The sequence below is a fragment of the Athene noctua genome, chromosome 5, assembly GCF_965140245.1.
Source record: "Athene noctua chromosome 5, bAthNoc1.hap1.1, whole genome shotgun sequence".
In the NCBI taxonomy this organism is placed as follows: Eukaryota; Metazoa; Chordata; class Aves; order Strigiformes; family Strigidae; genus Athene; species Athene noctua.
The window spans coordinates 43057962-43071986 of NC_134041.1; the positions used below are offsets into that span (position 1 = coordinate 43057962).

At 37.9% G+C, this 14025-nt stretch overlaps 1 protein-coding gene across 8 annotated transcripts in view; it reads right to left on the bottom strand.

Annotated features, from left to right (window-relative positions):
- Positions 1–5132: 5132 nt before the first annotated feature.
- Positions 5133–14025, bottom strand: part of KAT6B (lysine acetyltransferase 6B) — a 121654-nt gene continuing 112761 nt past the window's right edge. For all 8 annotated transcript variants that reach the window (XM_074907197.1, XM_074907199.1, XM_074907195.1 and 5 more), the window contains 4 exons: positions 13562–13721; positions 12685–12942; positions 11147–11456; positions 5133–9217 (listed from right to left, as the gene is read on the bottom strand). In XM_074907197.1, coding sequence (XP_074763298.1) covers positions 6732–9217; positions 11147–11456; positions 12685–12942; positions 13562–13721 — 3214 coding nt within the window. In that variant the 3' untranslated portion in view covers positions 5133–6731. The remainder of the gene's footprint in view (positions 9218–11146; positions 11457–12684; positions 12943–13561; positions 13722–14025) is intronic.

Genomic DNA, 14025 nt, shown 5'->3' on the forward strand with positions numbered 1-14025 from the left:
AGATGATAGCAGCATAGATGAATTAAGTTCAGTCCCAGAGTCCTGAAGGATTTCATGGTTTGTCTTTTTGTGCCCTTTTCTGGCATCTCCATTTCTTCTTTCACAGTAAGCACCTAGGGCAGCACAGCCTTTAAAGAAGACCTCCAGATGAGGATCAACTACCCAGTTTTCATAATGAACTTTGCAGCAGACCATGAAAACTAGAAATAAAGCAAGACTCTTAAGAAGGTCAGATGCATAAGTAGCTATAACAGGCAACAATTCAAGGAGATACATACATACAATATTTTAGCAGTTTCAGGTTTTTTTTTCCTAAATGCTTCAACTCCCTGAATTTTAAAAGGTCCTACATATAGAGTATCCAAGTCAATTTACTAGTCCACAAAAAAGAAGACTGAAAAAATTATGTGTGGTGATTTGCTTTCCTGCACTTGGAAAAACTAATGGCTAGAACAAACAAAAATAGGATGTCCTTTACACTGCTAAGAGAAAGTTCAAGATCAAACTTGTGGAGCCCTGATAACCCCCTAAATAATCATGGATTATAAACAGTTCTAATAAGATTTTAGTTTTGATTAAAAAGGCAAAAGACACAGGCGAAGGCTTTAAAAAAATACTTCACAACCTCATTAACCAGGAAAAAGCTGCTGCTGTACTTTCAGAAACCACTGTTTATATTTACCACTACCAAGTATTTTCTCCTATCTCAGCTCTAGACACCTTAATACATTATTGTGCTCCAGTGCAGTTGCTAATAATTGTATCTGTTGACAGAAGTAGTCTAAATACACAAATGGGGACTACTTTTTTGCCTAAACTTATTCAATTTGCTCTATTTGATACAAATGAGTAACTGTTTTGACACAACCAGAGTTTTCCCACCTTAGCAGTACCTGAGATTCTTAAAATATACTGTAGAGGAGGATTACGATTAAGCCACATTTACCTTTTTTGCAGTTGCGAAACAGTCAAGTCATCACCCTCCCCACTGGAATTTTGCCTAATTCAATGTAGCAGGTAAGAGCTATTTACTGCCTCAGTGCCCAAGAGGAGCAACCTAGCCACTGAGAGCACAGTTTTCTTGGTCTTTACCACCTGACAAAGACTGTGACTTTGGTGCAGTACAGACTGTAGAAATCTTGGACACTTCCTAAAAAAAGAAAGAACACAGGGCAGAAACGTGCCAGTGAAAACTGGAAGTATACACTACAAACCAAATAGAGTTGAGCACAACTGTAGACCATTTTTTGTACATGTTAACAGCTCTTTATAGGCTTAACCTCTCTAGTGTGAAGGCTTTTCTATTCCTTCCCTTCCTTCTGGGGCCCAAAACCCAGTAAATTAGTCATCTCCAAACAGTAACTGTAGCGAAGGCTGCAAGCACTCATAATGCAATGCTTGTATTTACCTGTATAATAAATACCTTGCCTTCAAATTCTCAACACAGCAGAACACAATAAACACAACTAGACTACTATTAAAAAACAAATAACACATCACAGTGTGTATCTCTATCATGGATTTTGTTCACAAACTCTAGGACTTACAGCAGGATCTCTACACTTGGATTAGAAAAAAAACCACAGAAAAAAACAGAAATAAAAGGAAACTCAAAGGAAGTCATTTGACACTTCAAAAATATATAAGCAGTCACAATGTGGGTTTAAAGAGTCAAAAAATTCTTGGATGGGGTCCCTCAACTCTTTCCATCTACTTCCATAGACCTTCAAGTGCACCTTTTGAGAGCACCTTACTCTCTACAGTGATTTAATTCTCAACCCAGACATGCAACAGTTTGTCCAGCCTTGTGTCTGACAAACCTGCCTTTCAGACACATGGCCCTGCTCTTTCATTTACTGTGATGGAGAAAGCTGAGCTTTCTCACCTCTGTCAGCAATGTGTTTCTTAGCAGTAGCCTTACAGACAGCAATTCTATACCAAATGATGTTTTAAAATACAAGTATCTACCAGGATTTACTTCAGTCAAGGTACAGGTTATTTTCTTTCTTGTGTACTGCATGATAGCTTGATGACTGCTGTAACTAGAAGAGGTTTTGTAGCTGGTTTACATGCAGAACTGTACTTGAACATTTTCTGGGGCCTGGAGATGGGTATTTCTTTTGCAGTCTGAGACTTGTGCAAATACACAAGGAAAAATTTTAATTTCCTGAGGCCCAACTGCTTTTGGTGGAGACTGACAGAGCTTTCAAACAGCAGTCTCTCACCAATAGAAAGCAAAACACTAGACCGCTTAAGTAGTTCCCACTCATTTTGTCCTGTATAAGAGATTAGGAAATTGGCAAATGGCAACACTGACACAGTGACAGAAGAATGTATTGACAATCTAAAGGACAGGATTCCAAGCTACTGAGAAACCAGGAGCTGCTATTCTTGCATGGAGATGAAAAATAGCACAAAAGTGATTTCTCAAGAAGTAAAGCCGGAATAGAACCCTGTATTCCGGTGTTTCTACACATACTACTTAAAGGCCTTAAACACAGCTTAAACTTACTCTTATTTAGTAGATAGAGAAAAAAACTACCAAGAATTAAATTACTCAAAGTTATGATAAAGCCAGAACTTGTAACCCTACCTTGTATCTGCTTACAAACACACTCCCTACTCCACAAAAAGCTCAAACCAACAACTTTTGGTCAATGCATACCCCAGAGCTTCACTATGAAGAGTTGACTGATATGACTACATATGCTGGAAAGACATAGTTTTGATACAGAACACTATTAAAAGTAAAGGGAAGAGGAAGAAAAACAGTCATAGATCTTTACTATACTGGTCAGTTTGCCTGCTACTAAAGGTATCAGTCTCTACAGAACAGGCTGTACTAGGATCACCCTCCAAAACTGCAGATAATTGCCAGGCCCATTCTTTCTATTTATCACACTGTATATAAGTGCAGTTTGATTCCATCAACTAGCCTGCCCAATAGACAAAATAAACAGCTTACAGAACTGAAAGACATAAGACAGCGATCTAACATGACTTTTTTGTACGTTTAGAAGTCCTCTGTTTCTTATATGACACAGCTTCTCACAAAGTAAAAATTAGGTTATATTTTGCCCACTGCTAGGAGATCACATAGCTAGAGTGCAACAATGCATACCATTGCCATCTTAGCTAAAGGGCTAGAGTGCAGCTTTCAAGAGTACTGTCATTTGGCAGCTTCCAGATGAAGTAAATTCTGCTCCAAAGAAAGGTCTTTTCCCTAGAACCAGGCCCTGCCTGAAGTGCTCTGCTGGTACAGCTATGCCAATTATACAATTCTGAAGTAAACATACTTCTTACTTCCCAGCTTTTTTCCCCTTCCAATTCTCCCAGAATTAGACTAAATCAGAAAAAGCAAAAGTTTGGGAACACGTAGCTTCCTCAAAGCAGGCAACTCCTGCAAGTTGCTAACTAGGTAACTAACAAGCGTTAGCAGCAGTGACTTCACCTACAAGCCAGGTCTGCAAGCAAAAGTACATGCAGAATGAGGCAAGTTTATTTCCTTCTTGCAAATCACTAGTGGTATGGAGTATTCTATTTGTGAAACCAAAGACTAAGATTGCATGGGCAGGGAAACCTCCTGCATTTCACAAGAATCATCTATTGCAAATCTGAAGAATTCTTTGAGACTCAAGTAAGAGCTAATTCTCAACTGGGGTGCTGCTAGGGCACACTGTCAAAACTGACATTACGATGGGCACACAATACACAGAAGAAGTAGATTTGCCAAGGAAAAGACAGCCGCCTTATGAAACAGAAATTTTAGTGCAGTAATGCAATTCACAGCTATATGAGAAAAGATGTAAGAAAGCCACTTGTCCTCCTGAAAGACGTTCAGTTCCAAAATAAAATTAATATTGGAAACATGTCTGTTGAGCACACACAGTGCATCATTTTCCACCCAACTTTTAATCCATATATTGCAAATACAGAATTTTAGTAATATGCTGGAGTCAGGATGCTCCATTTCAGGTCAGCACATACTGAAATGGTAAGAAGGTCTGAATTGCCTGTATGTTACAGGCTTAGAAACCTGAAACTAAACAGCAGTGGATAAAGACCTGGGTGCTTTTTTCACTCACTGTAAAAACACACAAACGAAAAATCACAAAACATAGTGCTACTGTGAGATGCAATTATCAAGCAAAGTCCTAGATGAAAGGCTGCATGTTAACTGTGTTGAGTTCAACTTTCCTTTTCCTAAGCCTAAAAAAATGTGACAGCAACTTTGTGAAGATGAACACGCATATGGTTTACATACTATGAATACTCTCTGCCTTCAAAAAAGCAAATTTGACAGTGTAAGTGCATGAACAAAGATCTTTGTTGTATTTTGCTCTCCTTATCAAGCATTCTGAACTCCTAAAACACAAGTTACTCCAAATTACCATTTGACCAGCAATTTTAGCTCCCATTCAGATCTGCTATTTTAGACTGCTGCCCCATCATATTAAAAATGAACAGGTATGTGCATGAATCTGTAGCATCAGTTTCTTGATTTGGTAAGACCACAAACTTTAAGGATCTTATTTAAAGAAATACACATTGCTCTGACTTTTGAGCATGTATCACCCATAAAGCGACTTTATACACTGGAATGGGGACAGAGTTTTCAGTTAAGACAACAATCCTTTCACCTTAGCTAGCAACCTTCCTGCAGCATTTCAGTGGGCTAGAGGGGGGAATTCAGAGGCAACATTCACATAGAAGCATTTTTGAAAAATACTTAAAGGATTTTTTCTGGTGCAGATTGATACACACCCAATTTAAACATGGTCCACACTCAAGCTCCATGTATCAACAACCGTCTTGATTTTTACAGACCTTCTATTGCTAGATCGTAAGTGTTCATATATGTGTGTATGTGTTCACGGGCACACATATACATGCATTTACACAGAACTCAGAGGTTCAACACAAGATTTGCATCATCTTGTAACCCAGCAACAATGACAAAGGAAGAGATCACAATTCTACCATTAGGGTAGAGTTCCAACACCACGTCTGTTACTATCATAAACCTTTTTACATATATAACACTTTTTATAGGAAAGAAGTTTCATACATTAAATATTGACAACCTTGTAATGTATTAAATACATATTTATTCAATATTTTATTAAGATTATTAAAAAAAATAATCTTAGATACTCTTTATTTTCACAAGGTGTATGCAATTATGAGAGTAACCTACACTTAGGCTCTAACAGCCTAATCCAAACCCCATCAACTTTAATGGGCTTTAGATCAAGCATGTGAGAGCACTGTAACAAACACTGTTTCAGGAGGTAAGTCCCATGCAACATCAAACTATGACAAGACACAAGAGGCTAAAAATGGCTCATCATAATTTATTTTATGTTAAAATGTACAGCTTGGGGGTGTGTGTGTGTTGTTTTTTTGCAGTATTTATTTTTGTTTCTTGGGTGTTTTTTTTGTGTGTGTTTTTTTTAAGTGACTGACTAAAAAGATAACAGATAAATACAAGAGTGTCACTGGGTCCTATTTTTACATGTACCAAGCCTCTTCTGTTCGGCCCTTACAGTCACTCTGTACAGGTACAAAGGCTACAAAAAAGGAAGCAATATAAACAGACACAAATAACTTTTGCCTTTTTACATGCGATCTGTAAGCTTAGTTTGAGCTATTCACACGCTACTGCTCTATTTTTTCCCTTAAAAAATAACTCCAATATTTTATAAAGATAGAAAAATCTACAGATGGAATGAAAATGTAAAGTTAGAGGCATTTCCATAAAATAGCAACTTTACACCAAATTCACTACTTTTTTTTTTTTTTATCCTGCCAAGTATTTGGACATATATGAAAATGTTTCAAAACTTGACAAATAAACACTGAGATGTTTCAATCAACAAAAAACCGTAACAGTATTTATAAAACAGAAAGCTGCCTTTTTTCCTACCCCAGCCCCAAAGAAACTGGTCACAAAAATGGAAAAGTCTCAACTTTACACTAAACATACAGCAATAAAACCCTTTGAACTAACTAAAATGTGAATAGCTTTTGCAGCTTTTTTTTTTTAATTATTTTTTACAAGTTTTATAATTAACAAAAATATAGTTCTGTTTTTTTTACCCCTCAAACTAGGGTAACCTAATCAAGGCAAAAAAATTAAGAAATGGCTTACTGTTAAGCACAACACTTGTACAGTACTACAAAATGCACTGTCACTAACAAAGACATTAGCGGCATGCAGAAGTGTCACCTTCAGAAACAAAATAATACAATAAAAGAACTGCTAAAAGGCATTTACATGTGGGGAAAGGAGAGAAAAAGCTCACGATCCAGTACTGTCTGATAGTTTGGGAGTCTATTTATCCACATTTTTAATGGGAGCAGGCACATAAAATGGCTCTGAACCATCAGCTGCTGTGTAATTGCAGTTCATAGAAAGAGTTCTTCCTTTCCAGAGAACTTCAAGCTCAATGAAATAAACAAAAAATGGAAAACCACCTAATTCCCCCCAATGAAGAGAAGTTAAATCCCACAAAAAAACCCCCAACAAACAAAAAGAAACAAAATATAAAACAAGAAATAAAGAAAAAAGAAAAACTTGTATAAGGCTTTTGCTGCATACAGCTTTTAAATGGTGCCAACAAATGTTTTTGCATTCACACCAATTGCTGGTTTTGAAATCATACTCTCCAAAAGATATTTGTGCAGATCAATCCAATATGCCAGTTTGGTAGTCTGTCTCTCCAAAGGGCCTACCTTCTCATGTAGGATCCATTAAGAGACTGTTTAGACATGCCTGTATTCATGTAGCCATGATGCCCTGGAGGAGTGTACATCATGTTACTGTGGGGTGCTGTCTGCATTGGTTGCTGTGCATATGGCTGAGTTCCCATCATCCCCATCTGCATCTGCATAGGGTACTGGGGTGTTTGATTCATATACCCATGATTACTGTGATATCCACTATTCATCATTGGCTGGGACATACTATAACCATTCATAGCATTAAGGGTATTCATATTCATGTTCACTGAATTGACATTATAAGCTGGGGCTGGCATCAAATTTACACTCATGTTCATACCACGCTGCATCGTTAAGGTCCGTGCGGGCCCTTGCATGGCCACAGTCTGTGAAGCACGCCCATAAATTTGTGGCTGATGGGCTGCTGCAGCAGGTGGCAGAGGCGTGGATTTGGTTCTTACAGAAACATGACCTTTGCTGGCCATCTGAGTCTGCAGTCTTTGGGTGTGGGATATTCCAATATTCGATGAAGTAATATTACGCTGCAAAAGGGGAGGTGGCAAATTCATGGGAGGAGGAGTAAGGTTGGGGGGCGGGGTCATGGTAGCCTGTGCTTGGGGCCCTCCAGGAACAGCATGTGGAGACTGAGAAAGCTGAACAAGACCTGTATTACTTAAGGGGGTAGATAAAGAGGCACTGTTTGCATAGGAAGTTACAGCAGCTGAATGGCTGTAAGGCAAAGAATGATCCATAAGCGTGTTAGTTAACTGTTGCAGTTTGGCAAGGCTGAAGGTGGCAGATGGCTGTGAGTAATGCCCTGCTCCAAATTCACTCTGCCCCATTCTTTCATATAATCCAATGTTGGCATTGCCAGTCTCAGGGATTTCAGTTAACTGCATAGGTGGTGTAAAATTAGCGGCCATGCTGCACTGGGATAACTGTTGGTTGCTGCTTGGAGGCCTTTCAACAACACAACCTTGGGGAGATTTTACATTACATGTGGGAGGGGAATTGATGTTTGTTTGTTGCATCATACTGCAGCTTCCATTAATGTTAGACATCTGCTGTGTCACTGCACAGCTACTCTGTGTTAGGTTACTGGATGTAAGGCTACTGTATGAGCAACTGTTTTGAGAAGAATTGTTTCCACAGATACTACTACCCATCGTAGAATCATAACTGCTTGGGTTTTCATAGTTTTCTGTTGTGCTCTCAATGCTCCCTAAGTCACTAAACCCACTATCCACAACCTGTTGCGAATGATCAGAAACTGAGGGAACGTCCATCATTGGGCTGGTCTCCATGTTCTGTAGAGATGGCACAGAAATGGCACTTTGATCTGGGCTGATCTGAGCATAGCTGTTCTCTAAAGGAGCAACATTTGGACTATTAACAGAACGAACTGACTGGCTGGGATGAGAGTGTACAGACGAAACTGGGCTACTATGGTCAGACTGCTGACAATCATCCAGCGTGGTCATTTGGGGACTTTGGTCATTATGGGCATAGTTTTGCAAACTTCTACAGGCCTCTTGAGTCTCTGCACAGTCCTGAAACGTATCTTCATGTTCACTGGCTTCTTGGGTTAGAGACTGTACTGCTTGAACAGTCTCTGAATCAATCTCCATGGTCTCAGTACTCTCTCCCTTGAAATCGGAATGTGATTCTTCTCCAGCTTTTTGGTCCTGGTTGTTATCTGTATGATCATCATCAGATTCAGGCACTGGGTCTGAATCTGTAGCAAGTTCTTTCTGGTCACTTTCACACTCATCAGCTGCAAGGTCAACACCACATTCCATTAAGTCTTCCTGATTTGAATTACCAGTTTGAACATTTACGTCTAAAAAAGATTGCTGAGTTTCCAGCATTTCTTTGAAAGCTTCACCAGGCAATTCCTCTTTCTCCACTTCTGTTGAACCCATGTGGCTATCATCTTCATCGTCTGCATCATGATCCTCATTGTGAGAAGGTTCTTCATCCTCTTCCTCCTCCTCCTCCTGATCATCCAAATGCATGGACTCCTCTTTTTGCAAAAACACCTCTCCTGCTTTGTCTTTTTCTTGATCTTTTAAAGTGATTCCACTTTCTTCTACATTCCTTTCTTCTTCCCCAGCTTTCATCGTATCATTTTCTTGTTTTTCAAATGGTTCACTGGGTGGACACAGAGTTTCAGGTTCTACCTCTTTTACCTCATCACTGGGTGGTGGTAATACTTCAACAGGCTCTTTAATCACTTCCTCTGTAACAGCAGGAACTGAGCAGGGCTTGTCTTCAGCAACTTCCTTTTGTTCCTCCACCATCACCTGATAGTCAGGCTCCATAGGAGTCTCAGGTGGAGTGTATAAGTTTAACTTAAAGCCAGGTTTTCTTTCTTTGCTTTGTCTCCATTTAGAGGGACCACGCTTAACTCCTTTGGGCCAACCCTGCTTACTCTTTAAAGGTTCAAGATTGTCTTTAGTGCTTTCTTCCAACACAGCTACATCCTCTGTATTATCTTAGGAAGCAATAGAGACAAAAGAAAAGTCTTAGCTTGCACAAACTAATCAATATTTTCAAACATAAACTCAAAAATAATTTATAAACTCAAAATATATTATGAAGCTCTGGAACAAGAGTTATAAACAGATCTCAAACCACAATATAATGACATAATATTTATGGCTCAAGCACACTTAAACAGATATGTAAAGTTGTTCTTGTTTGGTGGCCTTTTAACAGTGATCTTCAGAAGCACTGTTGAAACACTAGAATAATCCCAGAGATTTGAATCACAAGACATGTAAACTAAAGCAAAAATATTGTCCAAATATTTGATTATCAACCTTTGTTTTTAGAATAGAGGTATGCCATCACTTTATAGAGACATTGATCTAATGCATATTCATCTTTTTCGATATTAATAACATAAGAGTCTGGAATTTCCTGTTTGACCATTCCAGAGGACAAGCCATAGTAAGCAGATAATCATGCTTTAGTACCAACACTGGAAAAAAAAAAAAAAAGGTGGTTCATTCTGGTATCTTCTCATGGGAAGCATATGTCACAACTCACAATACATGACAAAATGCAAAAGATAACTGAAAGTAAATACAGTTCATCAGAACACTAGATCCACTGACTATAAAAAAACTACCCAAGCACATTCACTCCTCTCCTCTCTCCCCAGGTATCACTTACACATGCACCAGAAAAACGGAGAATTCTCAGGATATAACATGCTGCACTCAGGAGAGTAACGGCTTCAGTGATAGTCCTTTGCCAAGTTCTGCCTCTCACCATAGTGTTGTAACACTCTTACAGTCAATTAATATGATGACGTGGTCCATGGACAAATACACAGTATCAGTCTAGTTAAAGCAGTGCAAACATGACCACTGGGACATAGCTGGAACACTCTGAATTTTCTACAATTAGTTTAATTCATTTCTGCTGAGAAGCAGGTAAAAGCAGTAATATTCTGATGTACCTGTGCACTGGTTTGTAACAGCACCAACATTCGTAAGCATGATTGCTCTAGTCACACAAAAGCTGTTCAAAATAGGAATCAGTACACGATCCCCTCAACTGAGGATCACAGAGATTAAAACTTCCCATGCAATTATGGAAATACTAAAATAATACCCACTGGCTTCTTAGAGAAAAATATATAGACCTAAGAATCTAGTCATTCATTCTGGAATTAAAACTTATAAGCGTAATTTGAGAGCCAGGAGGTCAAGGAATGAGTGTATGTTCAGAATAGCATTAGTAGTTTCACTATCCATCCATTAGCTTTTCCGCCAGAAAATATCCTTGAAGTCAAAACTAGATAAGCAGCTTTGAAAGAACACAGTTAAAACTGTCCCTCTGTTTTGTGGGAAAAAAATAAGGACCCTAGTACCGAGGATATATTGTGTCCCAGAAACAACAAACATGTCATTGAATTACCAACAATGCTGAATAGAAAGATATTTGTGTAAATCAAATCTTACTTTTTGCTTGTATCCTTTACCAAGGATACAAACCCAATATACAATATTCCAGTGATATCCCTGCTCCGTTGAGTAAAAATGCCCTGTTGCAGGGACATAAAAGTTGGTTTTGGCAACGTGACAAAGATGCATTGCTTCTGACTGAAGAACAATTGCTTCTTGAACATAAAAAACCAGATTACAATATTAATGGGTCAGGAATAACAAAAGAAGTAAACACAAGAGAAACAAAACAAAATCTGAAGCCATCATGGAATTCTAATAAACTACGTGAGATTAATGGCTCCAGTAGCACCTCTAAGAGGAAAGCACTATTAAGACTGTAAGATTTTAAGACTGAAATGGCTAAATATATCCTGTTAAAAATTTCCAGATTTATGACAAAAATAAACACATCCTTTGAAGGCCACCCAACAAATTAATTTTGTGATGATACAACATTTTCAGCTTACTTGTACAATTGTCATCACTCCTGTAACAATGAATGTCTTTCTCCTCCTTGTTCTGCTCTTCCTCCTCCTCCTTCTCCTGTTTCTGCTGCCCAGGTTGATACTCAAAAGCTTTTCTAATCACAGGCTTCAAGTCATCATCCTCCCCATCCATCTCACAGGTAGGTTCCAGCTGAGGCATGGGACGCTCTTCATCCGAGTTATCAAATGGCTCATTCAACACTTCTGTTGTTTCTGAAATTGTCTCTGTTGTAACACTGCTATTAATCCTTCTGCGTTTACGGCCCCTTTTCTTTTTCAGTATGAAAGGTCTCTGAAAAAGCAATTCCACAAATATAACTCTTCCTACATTACTGTTTATTAGCTGACTCTGGATATAAAAAAATACATCTTTGTGAACTGAGTTTACAATAACTATTTACTCATTCAAAAAAACATCTTACATTGCATCAAATTCAAATGTAGATAGAATCTGAAAGTAAAATGTCTGAACAGGTAAAATAAATATGTATCTATACATGCACACAAACCTTTCTGTATGTGAAATTAAGATGAGAATTTTCTTCATATTGTAGTGACTTTTACCTTCTTCTGTCAAATAATATTCATAGCAATATTACATAAACTGTACTTACATGGTTTTCCTCTGTAGATTTATAATCCCCCAACAACCTTCACAAGTATCAAAGTTTATTCTTCTACATTTCTGGTTTCTGCTATTTTAGAAATAAGTATGTATATAGAAAAACAGGTAACAGCAAAGGAAGCGCACCTCAAGTTTCACATGGGTCTCACCAATACACTAAAAGAATCCTACAGTTGGTTGCTATAAAGAAAAAACCTGTTCCATAGTTTATATTTCTATTATTATGCATTCTCACAGATTTATAGTTACTTTTAAGTTTGCTCATCTGTAGTATAAATTAAGGGACACTCCAGTTCCCTAACTGTCACCAGAGACACCTCAATACATATGCTAAAGTGAGTGCTTTCAAATTTTGGGATGCTTAGTTTACTAATTTAAGCCATTGAAATAGTTGATTTTTCAACCAAATTAAGAATTATGTAAACACTGCAGTAATCAGAATTTAACATTTAAAATCTCTTGGAAATTAGAAGAATATGGGTAAAAAACCCCTTTTGTTTTAACAGCACTTGCTTTGGAGAAAGAGTAATCCCCTTTAATGATTTCCTATAACAAAAACAACAGAAAGATAAACACCATAAGCTGGACTCCATCTTAAAAGGAAAAAAGGACTAACCATTAAAATATTGAACTAATACCAATGCCAAACAGCAGAGGGCAATCACTAGTTTAAAAATTAACAGGAAATCCTGATTGTTCTGTGGAAAATCCAAAAGATGAAAAAATGGATGGAGGAGAGAAAAACAGAAGACAGTTGTTCAGTGTCCAAACAATATAGAAAGGATTAAAACAGTCTAATAAACGTTTGTAAAAAACCAGATTGTTATTTTGATTATAACAATTCGATTGAAATCAGAGATGAATGACTTTAAACCAAACCATTGAAGTAACACACCTTTCTTTTTAGGGCCAGTGACTGTGGCTTTGTCAGCCGGGGAGGTGAACTCTGTTGATTCTCATCCCCGCCATCCTCCTCGCTGCTTTCCTTAGATTGCTCTGTGGATTGCCCTCGCTCCCCCACACTTTCTGGAGATCGCAAATATTTATTTTTAGATTGTACTTTTGCAGGTGATTGCCTACTATTAGTTCTTGTGGAGAATATTTCTTGCTCTTCCTTTTCCCAGCAGCTAGCTTGTTCCATCAGACGCTCAGCCTGAAGGGTTGAGGTTAAAATAATAGGTCACTGAAACAGCATTTACTTATCCATATCCTTTACGTTCAGCTAAAGAGTTACAATAAGTCAACCCTGATTAGCACTGCTGGCTAACCTAGCAACAACATTTCAGCTGAATCATCTAGTAGCTCCTTTACAACAGTTAGGATAACAAACCAAAGAAGATTGCATTTCATGGGATATTTAGCACTATTAATGATGCAGCGAATTGATTTAAGTCCTTTAGCACTACATTACATGCCCACTGACATGGATCACTTTGAGCAAGTTCATAACACAAAGAATCGATTGACACTGCAGCCCCTGAGCTCTGCACCAAATTTGATCTGATTACATGCTCTTCGACTACCTCAAGAGTGATAAATACAGTTCCATGACAAGTGATTCATGTTTTAAGTTTTCATATTCATCCCCCCAAAGTTACCATGTCTTGCTGCACAGCTTCCAAAAATTGTGCATTACAGTAATACCAGTATCCTCTATCATTAAGCAGCAGTCAAAGTAAAAACTGTTCTATTTAAGACAGCCTGATGTTGAATATTCAGAGTGATGAAATTCAAAGCAAGGGGAATCCAGAATCAGAAGTTTCTGCTATTACCTCCTTTTCTGCTTCTCTCTCTTCTTCAGAAACTGCAGCATTAGAAGCTAACAAAGGAGTCCATCTCAAGCTTTCAGGATCTACTTCGTTGATACGTGGATTCGCTTTCAGTTTCTCCATATGACTTGAAATCAGCTTTTCCCTTCTAATAATTACAAATCTACAATCCAATAAACAGTAATTTATTTTAGAAAGCAATCTTCTAAAACAACTTTCCTACAGTTTAAATCCTTTTGCACAATAACCTGTGAAAATAGATGAGTAAATAAATGGATACATCAAACTGAAAATATCAGCTGGCACTACTGACTGATTACTAAGAGGAAGTGAGGAAAAAACAGTTTATGAAGTGAAAGCTCAATACTAAACATCACTAGAGCAACAGAGACTGAAGTAAACGTTTTATAGTTGATTACTCTAAATCCATGCAAGTGTTAAATGTTAGCCCTTCAGTCACTGCCAGA